General features: G+C 39.0%; 2 protein-coding genes across 5 annotated transcripts in view; one reads left to right on the forward strand and one right to left on the reverse strand.

The window, feature by feature from the left end:
- Positions 1–1,406: 1,406 nt before the first annotated feature.
- Positions 1,407–12,979, reverse strand: LOC136265144 (alanine aminotransferase 1-like). Of its 2 annotated transcripts, XM_066059952.1 has the most exons (14): positions 12,924–12,979; positions 12,509–12,779; positions 11,502–11,591; positions 11,340–11,451; positions 10,616–10,746; positions 7,763–7,870; positions 6,855–6,978; positions 6,723–6,802; positions 4,530–4,663; positions 4,020–4,128; positions 3,231–3,296; positions 1,917–2,072; positions 1,673–1,785; positions 1,407–1,616 (listed from the first exon to the last, which is right to left on the reverse strand). In XM_066059952.1, exons 2-14 carry the CDS (start codon positions 12,746–12,748, stop codon positions 1,526–1,528), a joined length of 1,554 nt encoding a protein of 517 aa, XP_065916024.1. In that variant the 5' UTR covers positions 12,749–12,779; positions 12,924–12,979; the 3' UTR covers positions 1,407–1,525. The 2 variants fall into 2 exon arrangements, with proteins under 2 accessions (XP_065916024.1, XP_065916023.1); XM_066059951.1 differs by lacking the exon at positions 12,924–12,979 and having other exon boundaries at positions 12,509–12,822.
- Positions 12,980–13,003: 24 nt separating this feature from the next.
- The window catches only part of LOC136265143 (uncharacterized), a 37,959-nt gene continuing 36,370 nt past the window's right edge, over positions 13,004–14,592 (forward strand). Inside the window, exon 1 of one of the 3 annotated variants that reach the window (XM_066059947.1) lies at positions 13,004–13,255. The gene's annotated coding sequence lies outside the window, so the exon portion shown is untranslated. Of the gene's footprint in view, positions 13,256–13,495; positions 13,985–14,592 lie in introns of those variants that run through there. The other 2 variants (XM_066059946.1, XM_066059949.1) reach the window with 2 other exon arrangements.

A 14,592-nucleotide genomic window follows, 5' to 3' on the forward strand; every position in this document is an offset into this window, starting at 1 on the left:
ACATATCAGGCAAATCACTTGGGCCCATGATGGGACATAATTTTCGCAGATTCATAGTTCCATATTCGTCTGTAAATTTTTCATCCTCAAAAATTAATGATTACCATGACTACTAAATATCAGATAGCACAAGTAATCCAAGAAATTAAATCACAAAATCCTGAAATTCCAATCTGTGAAAATTACATACCTCAAAAATTTGTATATATGTTGTACAAAAAGGTGGGACAATTGACATGGCCATACGTTTTTATACAGTTTATGATTTGAGGAGTTTGGCAATACTTGCTATACAAAAGGGTCAGGTCACAACCATATACTGAACTTGTGCAGCTGGTTAAAGTATTAGAACCCCTTGCTTGTATACACGGTAGCGTATTAATAGACAAATTAATGAAAAGTTACCAATGAACAGCATTTCACAGAGTTCTCAGTGGTAATTTTTCATTAATTTTCCCAATTAAAATGCTATGAAAATAAAATTTCATTGGGACCACCCAATGAAAACTTTGTTTTTCAAAGATTGAACTTTTTTTTTCATTGGATTTTCATGGGCAACATGTCCAGTAGTGGATGCGGGTGGTGGAAGGAAACAGAGAATTTACTTGGAGTGGCCAGTAATATGGTATACCAGTGTACGCATACCTTGTCCGTTGGTTCAATATCAATCTCTATCTCTTTGCCAGTGAGAGTCTGCAGAATGGAAAAAATTACAACACGTAATGCTGACAATCGTTATACAAAACGATGGCAACTCACACAAAACAACGAAATATCACTCCCCTTACCTTTACTTTGATAAGCATCTTAGTAGTTCGCGTTCACCAGTGCTCTAATTGAGGAATCACTCCTACCGTATATGAAATGATGTGCTCTAATTTTACGCGTTAAGCTGATATCGATACTACCAATAGGATCGATACAAAAGGGACAAATTGTTTGACACCATGTTTTAACAAATTGATTACTGCCTCAGGGAGTTAAAGACAAAAATGATCAGTTTTCTGCACAAAAATGGCAGTAAAGGTCACATCAGCAATGGCACTATATCTAAAAGATACCTGTATTGAGGACTACTAGCTATTTATGTGGAAAGTTTCATAGTTTTATGAAAAAGTGCACGACTTTTGGTTGTGCTGCTATACTATTTGTACTTGACGACTAGCAAACTAACAAAAATATGGATACACTGGCCACTTTTTAATAGTCTTCCGGAGGTAAAAAATGTATTGACCAGACCTGGTTAATTTTGGGGGGTTTCTATTTTGTCCTTAATTCAGAGAGGTTGTTATGAGGCTCCACTGTATGTTACATTCAACAGGTTTTGAGCCAAATCACATGCTGGTATACTTAGCAAGGAAAGTATCAATTATTCATCCTACTTTATTAGAAAAGAGAATTTACACTTCCACTTTTTAAACTCTTATTATAACATATGGTAAAAATATAAGATCTTTATAAGGCGATAAATTCGAACAGAGTACAATTGCAATAAATATATTTTTAATATAATCAGCTGATCATTTCAAGAATGTTCTGCAAGGAATTTCATGTGAAATTTTTCCACTCGATCCATCATGTCATCTGTAGTTGCCTCATCAGCTAATATGGTTGTTCTAGCAACAGGAGCCACGTTAACATGATGTTATAAGCCACACCCCCTTTTGCTCACCTTAGATGATATGTTCCCTCTACTTGTCCAAACCCACTACCTGGCACAAATGATATTCCTGTTTCCTCTAATAGTTTCAAGCAGTAGTACTCATCGGGATGAAGATCTTTAGCCTACAAAACAAGTTGTCATGGTAACAAAGTGCCTAACCTCAATACCTCATGTTGAGGACATTAATAAGTGGCAAAAGGAACACACAACCATATAATGACACTCAAGTGATGATGCTAAAGTATGCACACACCTCTGCCTTAGTAATGGCTCTCTCAGGAAGATGGATCCTAGGGAAGGCATACATTGATCCCTGTATGATGTTACAGTACATGCCGGGGATCTTGTTGAATTTGATACTGATCATCTCTGCTCTTTTCTTCAATGATGCTAAAATATTGGAGCGTTCCTAAACACAACACACAATAGTGAACTTCCTACACAACACCTAGCTATTGTTCAGTGTACATTGCTGGCTGAAAGAGGTTGGTCACACATGAGGGGGACTGATTAGAGTATACCGGTAGAATCTCTGGCAGCAGGGGGGGGGAGCCCCCAGAAACTATAGCCATTATTTTAGCTTTTAAAATGTCAGAAAATTCACCAGAAATAATTTATAGGTACAGTCTAAAGCATTTCAACTGAAACACACAACTTTTATATTTACAACGAGCTACTTGCAGTTAACAATACCCTATAGAGGAAAACTTTGGCGAATAGCAAGCTAAATTGCATTAGGCAAAATAAACTGGTAAATTCAAGCTCACTGTTTAGCTATAAAGATCAGGTGCTATGAGTAATTGGCGGGTTAAATTTCGGCGAATTTGCAGTAAATCGCCAAATTCACCAGTTTCCCTCTATACAGTACTCTTTTGGCAATGTTGACTAGCTACAGGTTAATATACAGTATATAATAATATTATTAGCAGTACAGAAGAGCCTTTTGGTAACACAACAACTCTCAAGTAAAGCTGGTTTAGCTACTACATGTAATTTATTTATTTTAACCGCTGGTGTTAACTCATTAATTGTTATTTATTAAGACTTTACAACACAAGAGGTCAGTGGTTTGATTCCCACTGTAAGCATTTTGTTTCCATATTTAGACTACTACTTTTAGGAACACAATTTTATGAAGCGTTTTGACTGTTCTATTAGGGAATGTATTTGAGAGTTCTATTAGATTATATCAATCTTCTTCAGTTTTCAGCACCACTCCAAGAAGGATAATTTTGGCGAGGTATCATTCCGAGGGGGGATTAGCCCCCCTCCACACACCAAGGGGGGAGGCTTCAGCCTCCTAGCCTGCCCCCCCTTTTCCGCCTATGTACCTATAAATAAACATGTAAGTCTCAAAATTGTGCACTGGGTTTGCTTACATCACCAAGGATTATGACATATGACTGACCTTCTCAGTCAACTACTTTACAGGGTACAATAATAACAATGGAACAATACACAACATTTTAACTTGGAACTACAAACATTGAAAGTTGTGCATGCAAACAATGTTGCCACGCACACATGTATGCATGCACACACACACATACACACACACACTACACACCTTATGAAAGAGATCATAAGATTCATCACCTGGTCTGGGGGGATTAACCATCAAGTCTACTAACACCTGTAACAGTAACCATAGTAACAACTGTACCATACTACAATTAATGTGGCTAACTATGTAACATGCTATGGTTGGGTGGGAGAGTTCCAGTGTATCTCATGCATATCTGTTACACTGTAATAATCAACTGATTTGTGTAGCAACTGCTTACAGAATGTACTACCATGAGGGGGACTTTTATTTGAACACCTAATGATCATAAGAAAACCAAAGTGACCATTTTATTAGAGTAATTCATTGCTAATTTATTAGGGTAATTGAATGGAGTTCTGTATATAAATCAGTGGGCCTCAATTGTAAAATTCTCAACTTATTTTGTCTAAACTAGGAACAAAGGTGTTTGGCTGAATCCACTGCAATTTGTGAAGATGTTGGATTAATGAGGAGATAAAGTCTTACTGGGGTAGCAAACAATGTCGGTATTCTTGGATTATAGAGGTGTTGGATTAGAAATATATTTCACAAAAAAACCACTATCAGGCCCGTAGGCAGAGCTCTTGAAGAAAAACGTCCACAAATTTAGTAATAAAGTGCAACATTTTAGTAGCAAAAGTCCAGAAATGTCACCAAATTTAGTATCTATTTTCAAGGGGAACATGTTCCTAGACTCCCTAGCTTCAACATACTTCACATCACTGATACAAACATTCATGAAAAGGTCCACTTTTCATCCAAAGAACCCACCCAGTTAAAAGCCTGACTACGGCCCTGACTATATCTCACCTGTCCAGTAGTATTAGGACACAGTCTTGCACTCATGTATCTCTCCAACACTTCAATCACTGATGAATCCACTCCAACCATCTCCATGTAGCCCCCTCGGATACCACACCTACATCATTGACACACTCTCACCACACCCCCTTGATATAACACACCCTCAGGCTGTGTAAAGTCCCTGCCCACACTTGTCTGCCAAGTTAAGTTTCTATACAACAGGACAAATAAGATCACATATCTGTGTTGAAATAATGAAGGCTCCACCTACTAACAGAATGTCTAAACCACTAACAAAAACTTGAAGAACTGCTATTGGAACATAAAAACTGTAATAAAACAATCACGCGTGTGGTAGTACAACCATATTACAAGTAGGTGCAATTGTAGAGAGAAATAGGACCTCAGAAACTGTCCTTTATTAGAGGGGGCTCTTTGAGAGAGGGTCTCCTATACATGTAACCACAATCCTGGACACAGTGACCCACGCACATATCACAACACACAGTCACTCACTCCCCTACATATCCTTTCGATGTAGAGTTGAAGGAGACTAGCTCAACATCATTGTAGCCAGGTCCCATCTCTCTGAGAACTTTCTTAAAAGAGATGAACTCTTGTTTGCCAACATAGACATTCTCCTGGTAGACCTGTGTATAGTAGCAGGTTAGTCTACACACACAAAGTGGAGAAATCTTTATATACAGTGGATCCTTACTAATCCGAACTCCAGTAATCTGAACGCTCACTAATCCGAACAGTAGAAATGACTGTTCTATTAGGGTATTTCTGGAACAAATGTATGTTCTATTAGAATATTTGAACTGGGTTCTGTATATAAACAGTGGGTTCACTAATCTGAACAAATTCACTAATCTGAACAGACTTTGGTCAACTTGAGAACAAAGCTGTTCAGATTAGTGAGGATCCATTGTACTAGTTAAAGTACCACCATAAGTGCAAGTGCTATTTTTTTCATATTACACAAGTGTGGCGGTGCTGTAACTGGTTTTAAGTACTTTCTGGTCATCTTTGTTTGGAGCATTCGTTTTGTAGACTTGAACTGTGTCAGTTTTTTCCATCAGACAATCAGTAAGTGTCTACAGTCGATTTCAGGTTGCTTGTGAATGCAATTGAACAATTCACACACGTGATTGCCCAAACACGCGAGCTGTTTCCTTTCAACCAAGCCTTTTTTTACAACGCAACTACATTATTCGCCTTCTTAGATTGTTAAACAATGCTAGGGACACACCAAGTTAGTTATTTAACACATTAAAGTATTGCATGTAAACATTCGCATGATCACATTTGAAAATCACGTATGTGAATAGCTCAATTGCATTTGCAAGCAACCTGAAATCGACTATATATATAGCACAAATTTTAAACAAACAGATAGCATTGTTTTGGCTACTTCTGGCAATTTAAAATGTTACACACATGATCAACAGTACTGTATTATCTGTACAGCAGTGCTGCATGGAAATAATAGTACTCTAATTTGTATGATCTTTGCCCACACAAGTGCTTAAATTATCATTACCAGTGTACTATAAAATACAACAAAACTCTCACAGGTGAAGGTGTGGGTACATACATGTAAGTCCCACCTGGACCTTCACCACTATGTAAGACAGGAACTCATGGACAGACTGATGTACACTACACACAGACAGACATGTCTAGAGTGCTAGGATTCCTCAGTGGATAAACAACCCGAAAGAATGATGTAATAATCACTGAGGTGATTATTACATCATTCCTGAGGGAGTTATCTACTGAAGAATCCTGGGAATTCATGTCTTAGTAACTTAGAGCATAGACACTATACTAATAACACGGGATTGGAAGCTCCGTTTTGCATGCTGGCACTCCTCGTAATTAATTTGATGGTTGCATCATGTCATTAGTTGTGTTGCTATCTTGGTTGCTATGCTCTATAATTACAGGACGGGATTTGGCAACTATTCCACGAGCTGTAAGTTGGTCCATACAAAACAAAGAACTGTAATTGTTATACTAAGCCACGCTCGAATCACTTAGCTTTGCCACAATTCCAGCAATTATCTGGAGGATGCTTAGAAATACCTGAAACAGGTACAGAAACTATGTGACTTCTCGTTTGTTTAACACTAAATATCTTCTGGAAAAAGCATTGAACTGTACCAACGCGCAGCACAAGCCATTTGAAATTGTCTGTACTTTAATACAATTCCATTAGTTTTCACTGTATGTCTTCAAAGACTTGGAAAAGAGTACAAAATATGGTTTTGTAGTGTTCCCCAATTTATGTTGTGAGCTTAATTGCACAGACATACTAGCTCATATATCATCCTATACACTTACCTTGGTTCTTCACTACCCTTAGCTAAGTTGGTATTGAAATAACCAGACTTTTGTAGCCTTCACCAACTGAAAGGCAACTCCATGAAATTACGAGGAGTGCTTATTTGGAATGTACATGCTATATTGAGTCTGCGAACGGGAGCTTCCAATCCCGTGTTATTAGTATAGTATCTATGCTTTGAGACAATGGCCCATGTAACTGGAATTTTGTTAGTAACTCACGAAGTATACAACTTGTTTGTCAAAATTTGTGGCTATAGGTAATTACTCAGTAAGACACCTGTGTACAGGTCTCTTACCAGAATTAAAAAAGTTGCATGCTTTGCAAACATCAAAGCATTCTCTGAATGCCATCCTTACCTCATCTGCTAGTAGTAATAGTTTGTGTTGATGACAGAAGTCTACAATATCAACCATGTTAGTTTTAGACAGTTGCTGGCCTATACACAAACACCACAAGATGGTCACCATTACCTCATCACCATAGCTAACCTGTAGGATTACCAGGGTTGATAACTACTAGTAGTCGCGGCTCACACTGTGCTGACTCCACTGCCATCTGCAGGTCAGTCATGTTCAGTTGCCAGTCCTTGTCTTCATCCAGGTAGTACGGGATCTGTGGCAGTAATATCACCATGACTACCAGGTCAACAAGTGTGGAGTTTAAAATTAGGGTGGAAAATTGAGTGATTTGTGTTTACTTTATACAGTAGAACTTCTCTGTAATGGACAATTTGTCCATTTTTACTTTATAAGAAGGGCCAAGGCTAATGACACCAATTGTCACTATTATAAGTGCCATCTAAAGTTGTTGACACCAGCCAGCAAAAATTTAAGACAATAAAACACAGAAAAAATGAAGCAAATATTATACTACTGACCCTACCTATGCTCTGGTCCACCATGCCAACCCATTACTGCCAGCTACCAATATCTCTTTTGTCTACCTGATAAAGTTGAAAAGGATGCTATATTTCATAAGACCAGTGAAGAAACCAAGGCTGAACCTGACCCTAACACTGACACTAAACTTTGCCTATTAAGCATAATGATGTCTCTCACTGTCTGTATGAAGGTAAGTTTCTGCTGAGTTTGAGGTGAGCTAGAAGTAAAGTGACCATCCCAGTCAACCCTAGCTCACCTCAAACTCACCAAACACTTCATACAACTAGTGTGTTTGATATTTGAGTTGCTTGGTCAGTGTCAGTAGCTTTTAGTGGCACTTATTGACACCAGTGATTGGTGTCAGTTTCCACTGCGATAAAGAGAGTGTCCTCTTTCAGAGGTAAAAATGTATGGAACAGTACTTGAAATATTCATCCTTAATTTAATTGTGTCCTTATAACAGGAAGTTTGTTACCAGTGAACAGTGAACTCAGCTAGTAGAGTGTACACCTTACCATTTCAACTCCTAACTCCGAGAAGCAGGCAGTATATAGTGGGTACTGGGGTACTGGTGACATGAAGGCTACTCTGTAGTCATCAGGTGCACATAGTGTCAACAGGGACTAGAGGAGGGAAATATAACACTGAAATACTACACATTAACAAAGCAATTTGGTCGATCATAGTAATACCAAATATTTTAGGTTTGCCAAAATAAAGTTCTTTTACACTATATAATACTATACAACCATAATCAAATCTCCTCTTTACATTGGTCTCTGTGTACACTTTCATTGTCTCTATGGAGACTGGTAATTGGTGGAGCACTAAACTTAATTGAGGGAATCACCCATCTCCAACAATCACAAGTTTATGCAAGTCGTGAAAATATATCACACACTATCGGCAGCATGAGCTATACAATGGAATAATATATCTGAGTGGAACCTGCCTGAGCTGGTCAAAAATGCTTGGTGGTCTCAATAGACAAGTGGCTGTTTTAGACAGGTGGAGTAGTGTATACATGCTCCACATAAGTTGACCTTAACCCTTTAACCCTGAATGCCACTATGGTGGCTTTAAAAAAATGGTCATGTACAAACCTCCATAATATCCACATACTATACAATGTACGGAGATGGGATAATGTTTATGGACTCCTTGATGAATAAGCTTTTGATTGATATATAAGTTTTGGTGATTGGGAATAGGGAAAGGAAGTAAAAGCTGTCGATATCAAGAGGATCGATGTGCATAATTCTTCTTTGAAACATTAACACCCATAATATATTATTCCGCATACTTTAGTGCATGGGCTTGAAATAAAGTTTAACGGATTCGCCACGTCATGCCCAGCAAGATGGCAGATAGTTTTTTAAATAGCCCCATCTGCTAAGAAGTCATGGATGATGTTTCTACAACTGTGTAAAATTGTCATGGTGGAAAGTTCCATGGCTGCTCAGGTCTACGGACAAGGGTGATAGTCTTTGAAGAGGTTCACCAACGAATGGGAATCATACCGTTTAGGACTTTCAAAGAGATTTATTAATAGAGGTGGCCTTATGAACAGATGGCCGCTAAGAAGAGTATCAAAAATGTCATAGTAAATTTCAAAATTTCAACCGATATGTCATTATAGCTATACTAGATGATTTGGTGACATCATTGAGAGATATGGTATGATGTGCGTGAATACAAATCTCTTGTTTATTTCATCACAGAATGTTTCAGTGTTTGTTATAAAGTTTTGTAGTTACAATAAAGCCATACAATAGGTCACATAGAACCCATTGGGGAATACAACACCCCAAAATCACACATTTAAACACTCACTTATTGAGCCTTAGTTATATAAAAGTTGATGAATTCTTACTGAATCATTACTGATTCATTACTGACAAGTACACAGAAAAAATTGGAATTTTCAACTAGAGTAGGGACCATAGCACATCGATAAAAAGTACTGAAACAAGCTGGAGTAGTGCACGATATTAAATCACAGTAAAACAATAAGAAGTGTTATATTCCTACTGTGCTTGTCTGTGTACTTGTTTGTTAACATTTTTTGTAAATAATTATTATGACTGGTGAACCCACGCATCCGCATCTGAAATGGCACCGCGCCCCCCAGCTATATCAATTATCGTCTGAAAAGTGAAGTATCCATAATGCTTCGTTGTCAGCTATGTTCAACCCGTTACATAGCATTTCGAATCAAGAACTGTTCGAAAAGCACCTCTGCAATCCATGCATACTGAAAGAAATGGTGCTGCATGCTCCAGTTATATCAATTATTGTCTGAAAAGTGAGTTATCCATTACACTTCATTGTCGGCTATGTTCAACCTGTTACACAGCAGTACAAATCAAGAACCTTTTGAAAAGCACCTCTACAATCAAAATAGCCACTATGAAAAATATGGACGATTTCCGTTACGAAGGGAAGCCATCACATGCTACTGCTAAATCGATACGTTTCGCTGTCAGCAAAGATGAATGGGACACAAAGGAGGACACTGGTACGTAAGTCCATAAAGAATGTATTGTATGTACTGCAGTATGCCAAAAGGCACCTCTCGGGCCGAAGTGATGTCGAACAGTGAAAAAAATCAAGACCGTGGCCTTAGTCATTATTGAGTTACGCTTGTCTGAAGGCATCAGTCAGTTACTCAGTCAGTCAGTAGAAAATTCCATTAAATAATTAAAAAAATTATGTAGCAACTTGTTGAAAGCGTTTCAGGTCGATCTGAAGACTTGTTTGGGTTTAGTTTTATTTAACCAATACTGCCTCATTGTCGTCAGGGAAAATTAAGGCTGGTTTTTGGGTAATTTATTTTATTTATTTATTTATTAATGCTTTACAGCACAAGTGCTGAAGGTCTGTAGGACACCTGGTCCTACAGCCTGCTCAAAGACTTTTTAATGTTATTTCATGGGCCACGCCTACTCCTTCGTGGTCCCTCAAATCAAGAGTGCATAATATTTATATGTGCTCTTGATCAAATCAAGGTTCTCAATATAAAAAGGAGTGTGAACTTTATCTTCTGTCATCCTATCAACACCATACTCAACTTGTAGCTCCACAGGGTATCACTTGTTAACAAGTATACTGTGATGAAGTTGGACCAATCAACAGCCACCATAGAAGCAGAGCAAGTGTGTACTGTATAAATGTGTAACAGATCCTGTCCCCAAATGAAAAAATAGCAGGACTACTTTACACCAACACAACATCACTGCATGCTCACTACACACACACTCACACACACACACACACACACACACTACACCACACACACACACACACACACACACACACACACACATACACACACCCTCTCTCTTATACTATACTATACATACACACACCCTTATCCCATCACTGGCTCCATTAGTGAGATAGATATTTCTGTAGTCAGCAGGGTAGCCATCTCTCTCCTCAATAAACCCTGCTACATCTTTCCTGAACTCAACCACACCAACTGAGCCAGTGTAGGCACCTGTAGTGAGATATAGTCATCATTAGGTTATGACATAGTTCATCATAATGATGACCTTACACTGAAATGTGACCTACATTTTAACATCTTACAATTAACATACACTATCCAGGTGTTACCATCCTGTAATTAGTACGATATTAAAATTTTATGGTATCACCATAATAATGACACACATCACATCTTTGATGATGTCTTAATTGCAGGAACAAAAATATATAAACTTTGAGCAATTATAATCATTTCTGGTAAAAACACATCAACCAGAACATTAATATACACTAAGTGATATGGTTACCATGTCAACACATACTAATGGTAGAGATATAGGATTGTACTGATGTCATAATAGACAATTTAGCAAACAGGTCTCCAACTAATGTAGCCACAAACTGTCCCCAAATAGTAGTTACATCACAACTCTACCCAATGGTCCTCACCAGTCAACCATCTGATTATGGTACTAGAAATGACAATAATCTAACATTTGGCAGAACACAATTCGTTTTGATTGGAACATTTTACTCTATTTCAATGGGACATTTTCCACACAGTCTTTCTGTCCCTCATCCCCACAAGTGTGATACACTCACCAATTCCTTGTCCACTTAAACAATTCTCTAGAATATGTCTAGCTCTCTCCTTCACATCACTGGGGTATGGGACATGTTCAATCAGGTCCGGATCAGCACATAATGCTAACACCTGCCAATATTACTGTTACTATAGCAACACACATCACACAAATACCTTACCTGTCTGAAGAACGTTATGGGTACCTGACCCATGGCATGAGGATTACCAATATTAGCCTCTACCACCTTAGAGAATGGCTTCTCTGTTCCCTGTGAAGAACCAATATTGTGTTATTGATAATAAGACATTTTCATAAAGGATACGATTGTGGACCCTTTTAATGGTTATCAATGATCCCTGAATCAGGACACCTCACTAATAAGGACACATTGATAATTAGGACACTTGTCCATGGCCCATTTGTACTAGTGTACACACATTTAGACCCCTGAAATCAGGATACCTCACTAATAAGGACACCTTGATAATCAGGACATCTTGACACTTGTCCATGATCTTGTAGAATCAGGTGCCTTCTCAAAAAAGTAAGACAGTGGTGAAATACAGATCCCGTATCATTTCATGCATTAAGTGGCTATGCAGTAGAAATGATTTAGTATCTGTATTTTGCCATACCTTTTCTTTTTGTGAAGGGGAGAGACACATGACCTCTCTAACAAGGCCACTTCAGTACATGATAATGCAAATTGTTAACCCCTACCACTCCCACCCCAGGAGATTTGAACTGATAAATCACCAAATGTACTAGCTTGACTATTGACCTTACAGCGAGGGGTCTGAAATTTTGAAAATTGCATACAAGATTTCCTGATTCCCAAGTTGATTTGTACTAATTTTTGCCCACATAAATTATAGCTTATGGGAAAAGCAATCTAATTTACAGAAAAACACAGGGTTACTGGCTAGATTTAATTTCTACGAAAACGTACGAGATGTCTCTGGACCCCTCGCCTTAGAGGTTATGTAGTTTACCACCTCAAGGGTGGGGAATTTGATTTTTGGAAGTCAAATTCCCACTATCTCTCACTGTTGTCCATAAGGGGGATATAATAGATATTTACTCCCTAGGAAATATTCATGAGGGAATATCCATTGATAGGTGCATAACAGTTAGTACATTTTAAAATATATGGCTTCACACAAATTTCTCTCCTGTACTCCTTACCGCTGCCAATTCCATTTTGATCTTATCTGCTCTTTGGGGAACACTGCCTCTCACTTCATAGCGCAAGTTTCTGAGATTTTGATTGATGGTGGACAATGTGAGCGATTTGCCCGAGGATCCACCGTCTTCAGAGTTGTAATGTCGCAATCCTCTAATCTGTTGGTGCGCTGAACACACGCGAGAACACAAGACGAGCACCCTGGACATTCTATGTCTACTAGCACACACCAATCCCGCCATTATTTTCACACAACGGGTTAACCACACACCCTAAAAATGAAGATACATTTACTAATTACTTATTGTCTATCTAATTGTTTGCTGTATATCTTATGTGTATGTGTGATTTCTTTGGGGTGTTGATCGCCCCCTGGGCGCATCGGCAATTGCCGTCTGCCCAGTAACAATAAATAAATAAAAATGAACACTACCACGCCATGCCACTCTCCGCCGCATGGACGTGCCTGGCGCCGCCCACTAATGAGGAAAAGGGCGCGCGACATCAGATTTGCTTGCTCCATTCAGTTACAGGAGGATGATATGATGATGTCCTGCAAGAATATCCTGGGAACTTGTTGAGATGAGGGAACGAGTGAAGAAGAAAAAGAAGCGAAAGAAGAGAGCCAAGTTGACGATACACAGATATTAGAACAAGATTTGAGTATTAATAGCGGAGAAGGGGTGGTTTTATTCAGCTCCAGAATCTCCCCTCAGCCCTGACGACACGTCCACCATCACATAGATAAGGTATGTATTATCTATGGTTATCACCAACTAGCAGGGTGGAGCCACCAGAAGCAATGAGGAAGAAAAGAGCTCAGTCAAAGAAGAAGAAACGAAAGACACAACGGCACAGAATAGTCTCGCGTGGCCAGACCGCTTTTTTCCGTATATTGGGTGGGGAAAAAAGGGTCTGGTGCAACTCCAATAGCTGTTTACTTCTGAGCCGTCCCCACATTCCGGGGACGCTAATTGAATAACATTGGTCACAAAGGAGGTGTCATGACGTCAGTAAGTTAACTAGAGGTCTGTTTATCCTTTAAACGAATCTTAATTTGCTCCGATGTCTCTTTTGTAGCGTCTTGAAAAGTTAATCCTCATCATGTAACAAGACTCACAACTGGAGCAGGAGTGTAGGAATACTTCATAGTTTTACTGACGTCATGGCACCTCCTTTGTGACCAATGTTATTCAATTAGCGTCCCCGGAATGTGGGGACAGCTCAGAAGTAAACAGCTATTGGAGTTGCACCAGACCCTTTTTTCCCCACCCAATATACGGAAAAAAGCGGTCTGGCCACGCGAGACTAGGCACAGAACAGGAAAATTGCAAGAGATGAGTTCTTCAGACCAATTTGTAACCTGTTTGAAGATGAAGATAGTGTATTGGTAGTGTCTGACCTGTCTCTGACTGATTTGGGTGGAGTACTCAGTTTAACTGAACTGTGTTTGATAAAGATACAACAGGTTGTGAAAAGTGAGTAGTGGCTAATAGAGGACTTGCACGCGTGAAGCAGCGGTTGCTAGGCAGACATGTTTCGGGACAACTTTCTATGGCGCATATTGGGTCAGAATGAAGGTAACGAGATTTATTCACTAAGCGCTGGGTATAGTGGCACTGGGAAGCGGGGCTGGTTTCGAAATAGAAGATCTTATCATTGGCTTCGTGAAATAGGTGGCTAATTAAATTTCGATACATTACTCACCAATTCTAACTTCCTCGCCTTTTTTAACGAGCTGGCTGGTATTTACAACACAACTCAACACTGATTCACTTCATTACAGCCTGTACCAAATCCTGAGAAAGCGCTTTTCAGCCAAAACACTGTCCCGAAACATGGCCGACAGCTACGGTTGCTTAGCAATTACGATGATTTACGTCACGCTGCAAGTCCTCTATTGTATTGGAGTGTTAAGGGATGTGACTAAATGGATTGGAAAAACAGACGTGTAAATGGACCAGCTCCTACAACCTAACACTTTCTAGTGTGTAGCCCAGTGGCGATTCTAGACCTGACCTACAGGGGGAAGTAGTGAACAGCATAACTAACCCCCCAGAAGCTGCAGGATTTTTGCAATTTAAAG

The sequence above is a fragment of the Dysidea avara genome, chromosome 8, assembly GCF_963678975.1.
Source record: "Dysidea avara chromosome 8, odDysAvar1.4, whole genome shotgun sequence".
Taxonomy (NCBI): Eukaryota; Metazoa; Porifera; class Demospongiae; order Dictyoceratida; family Dysideidae; genus Dysidea; species Dysidea avara.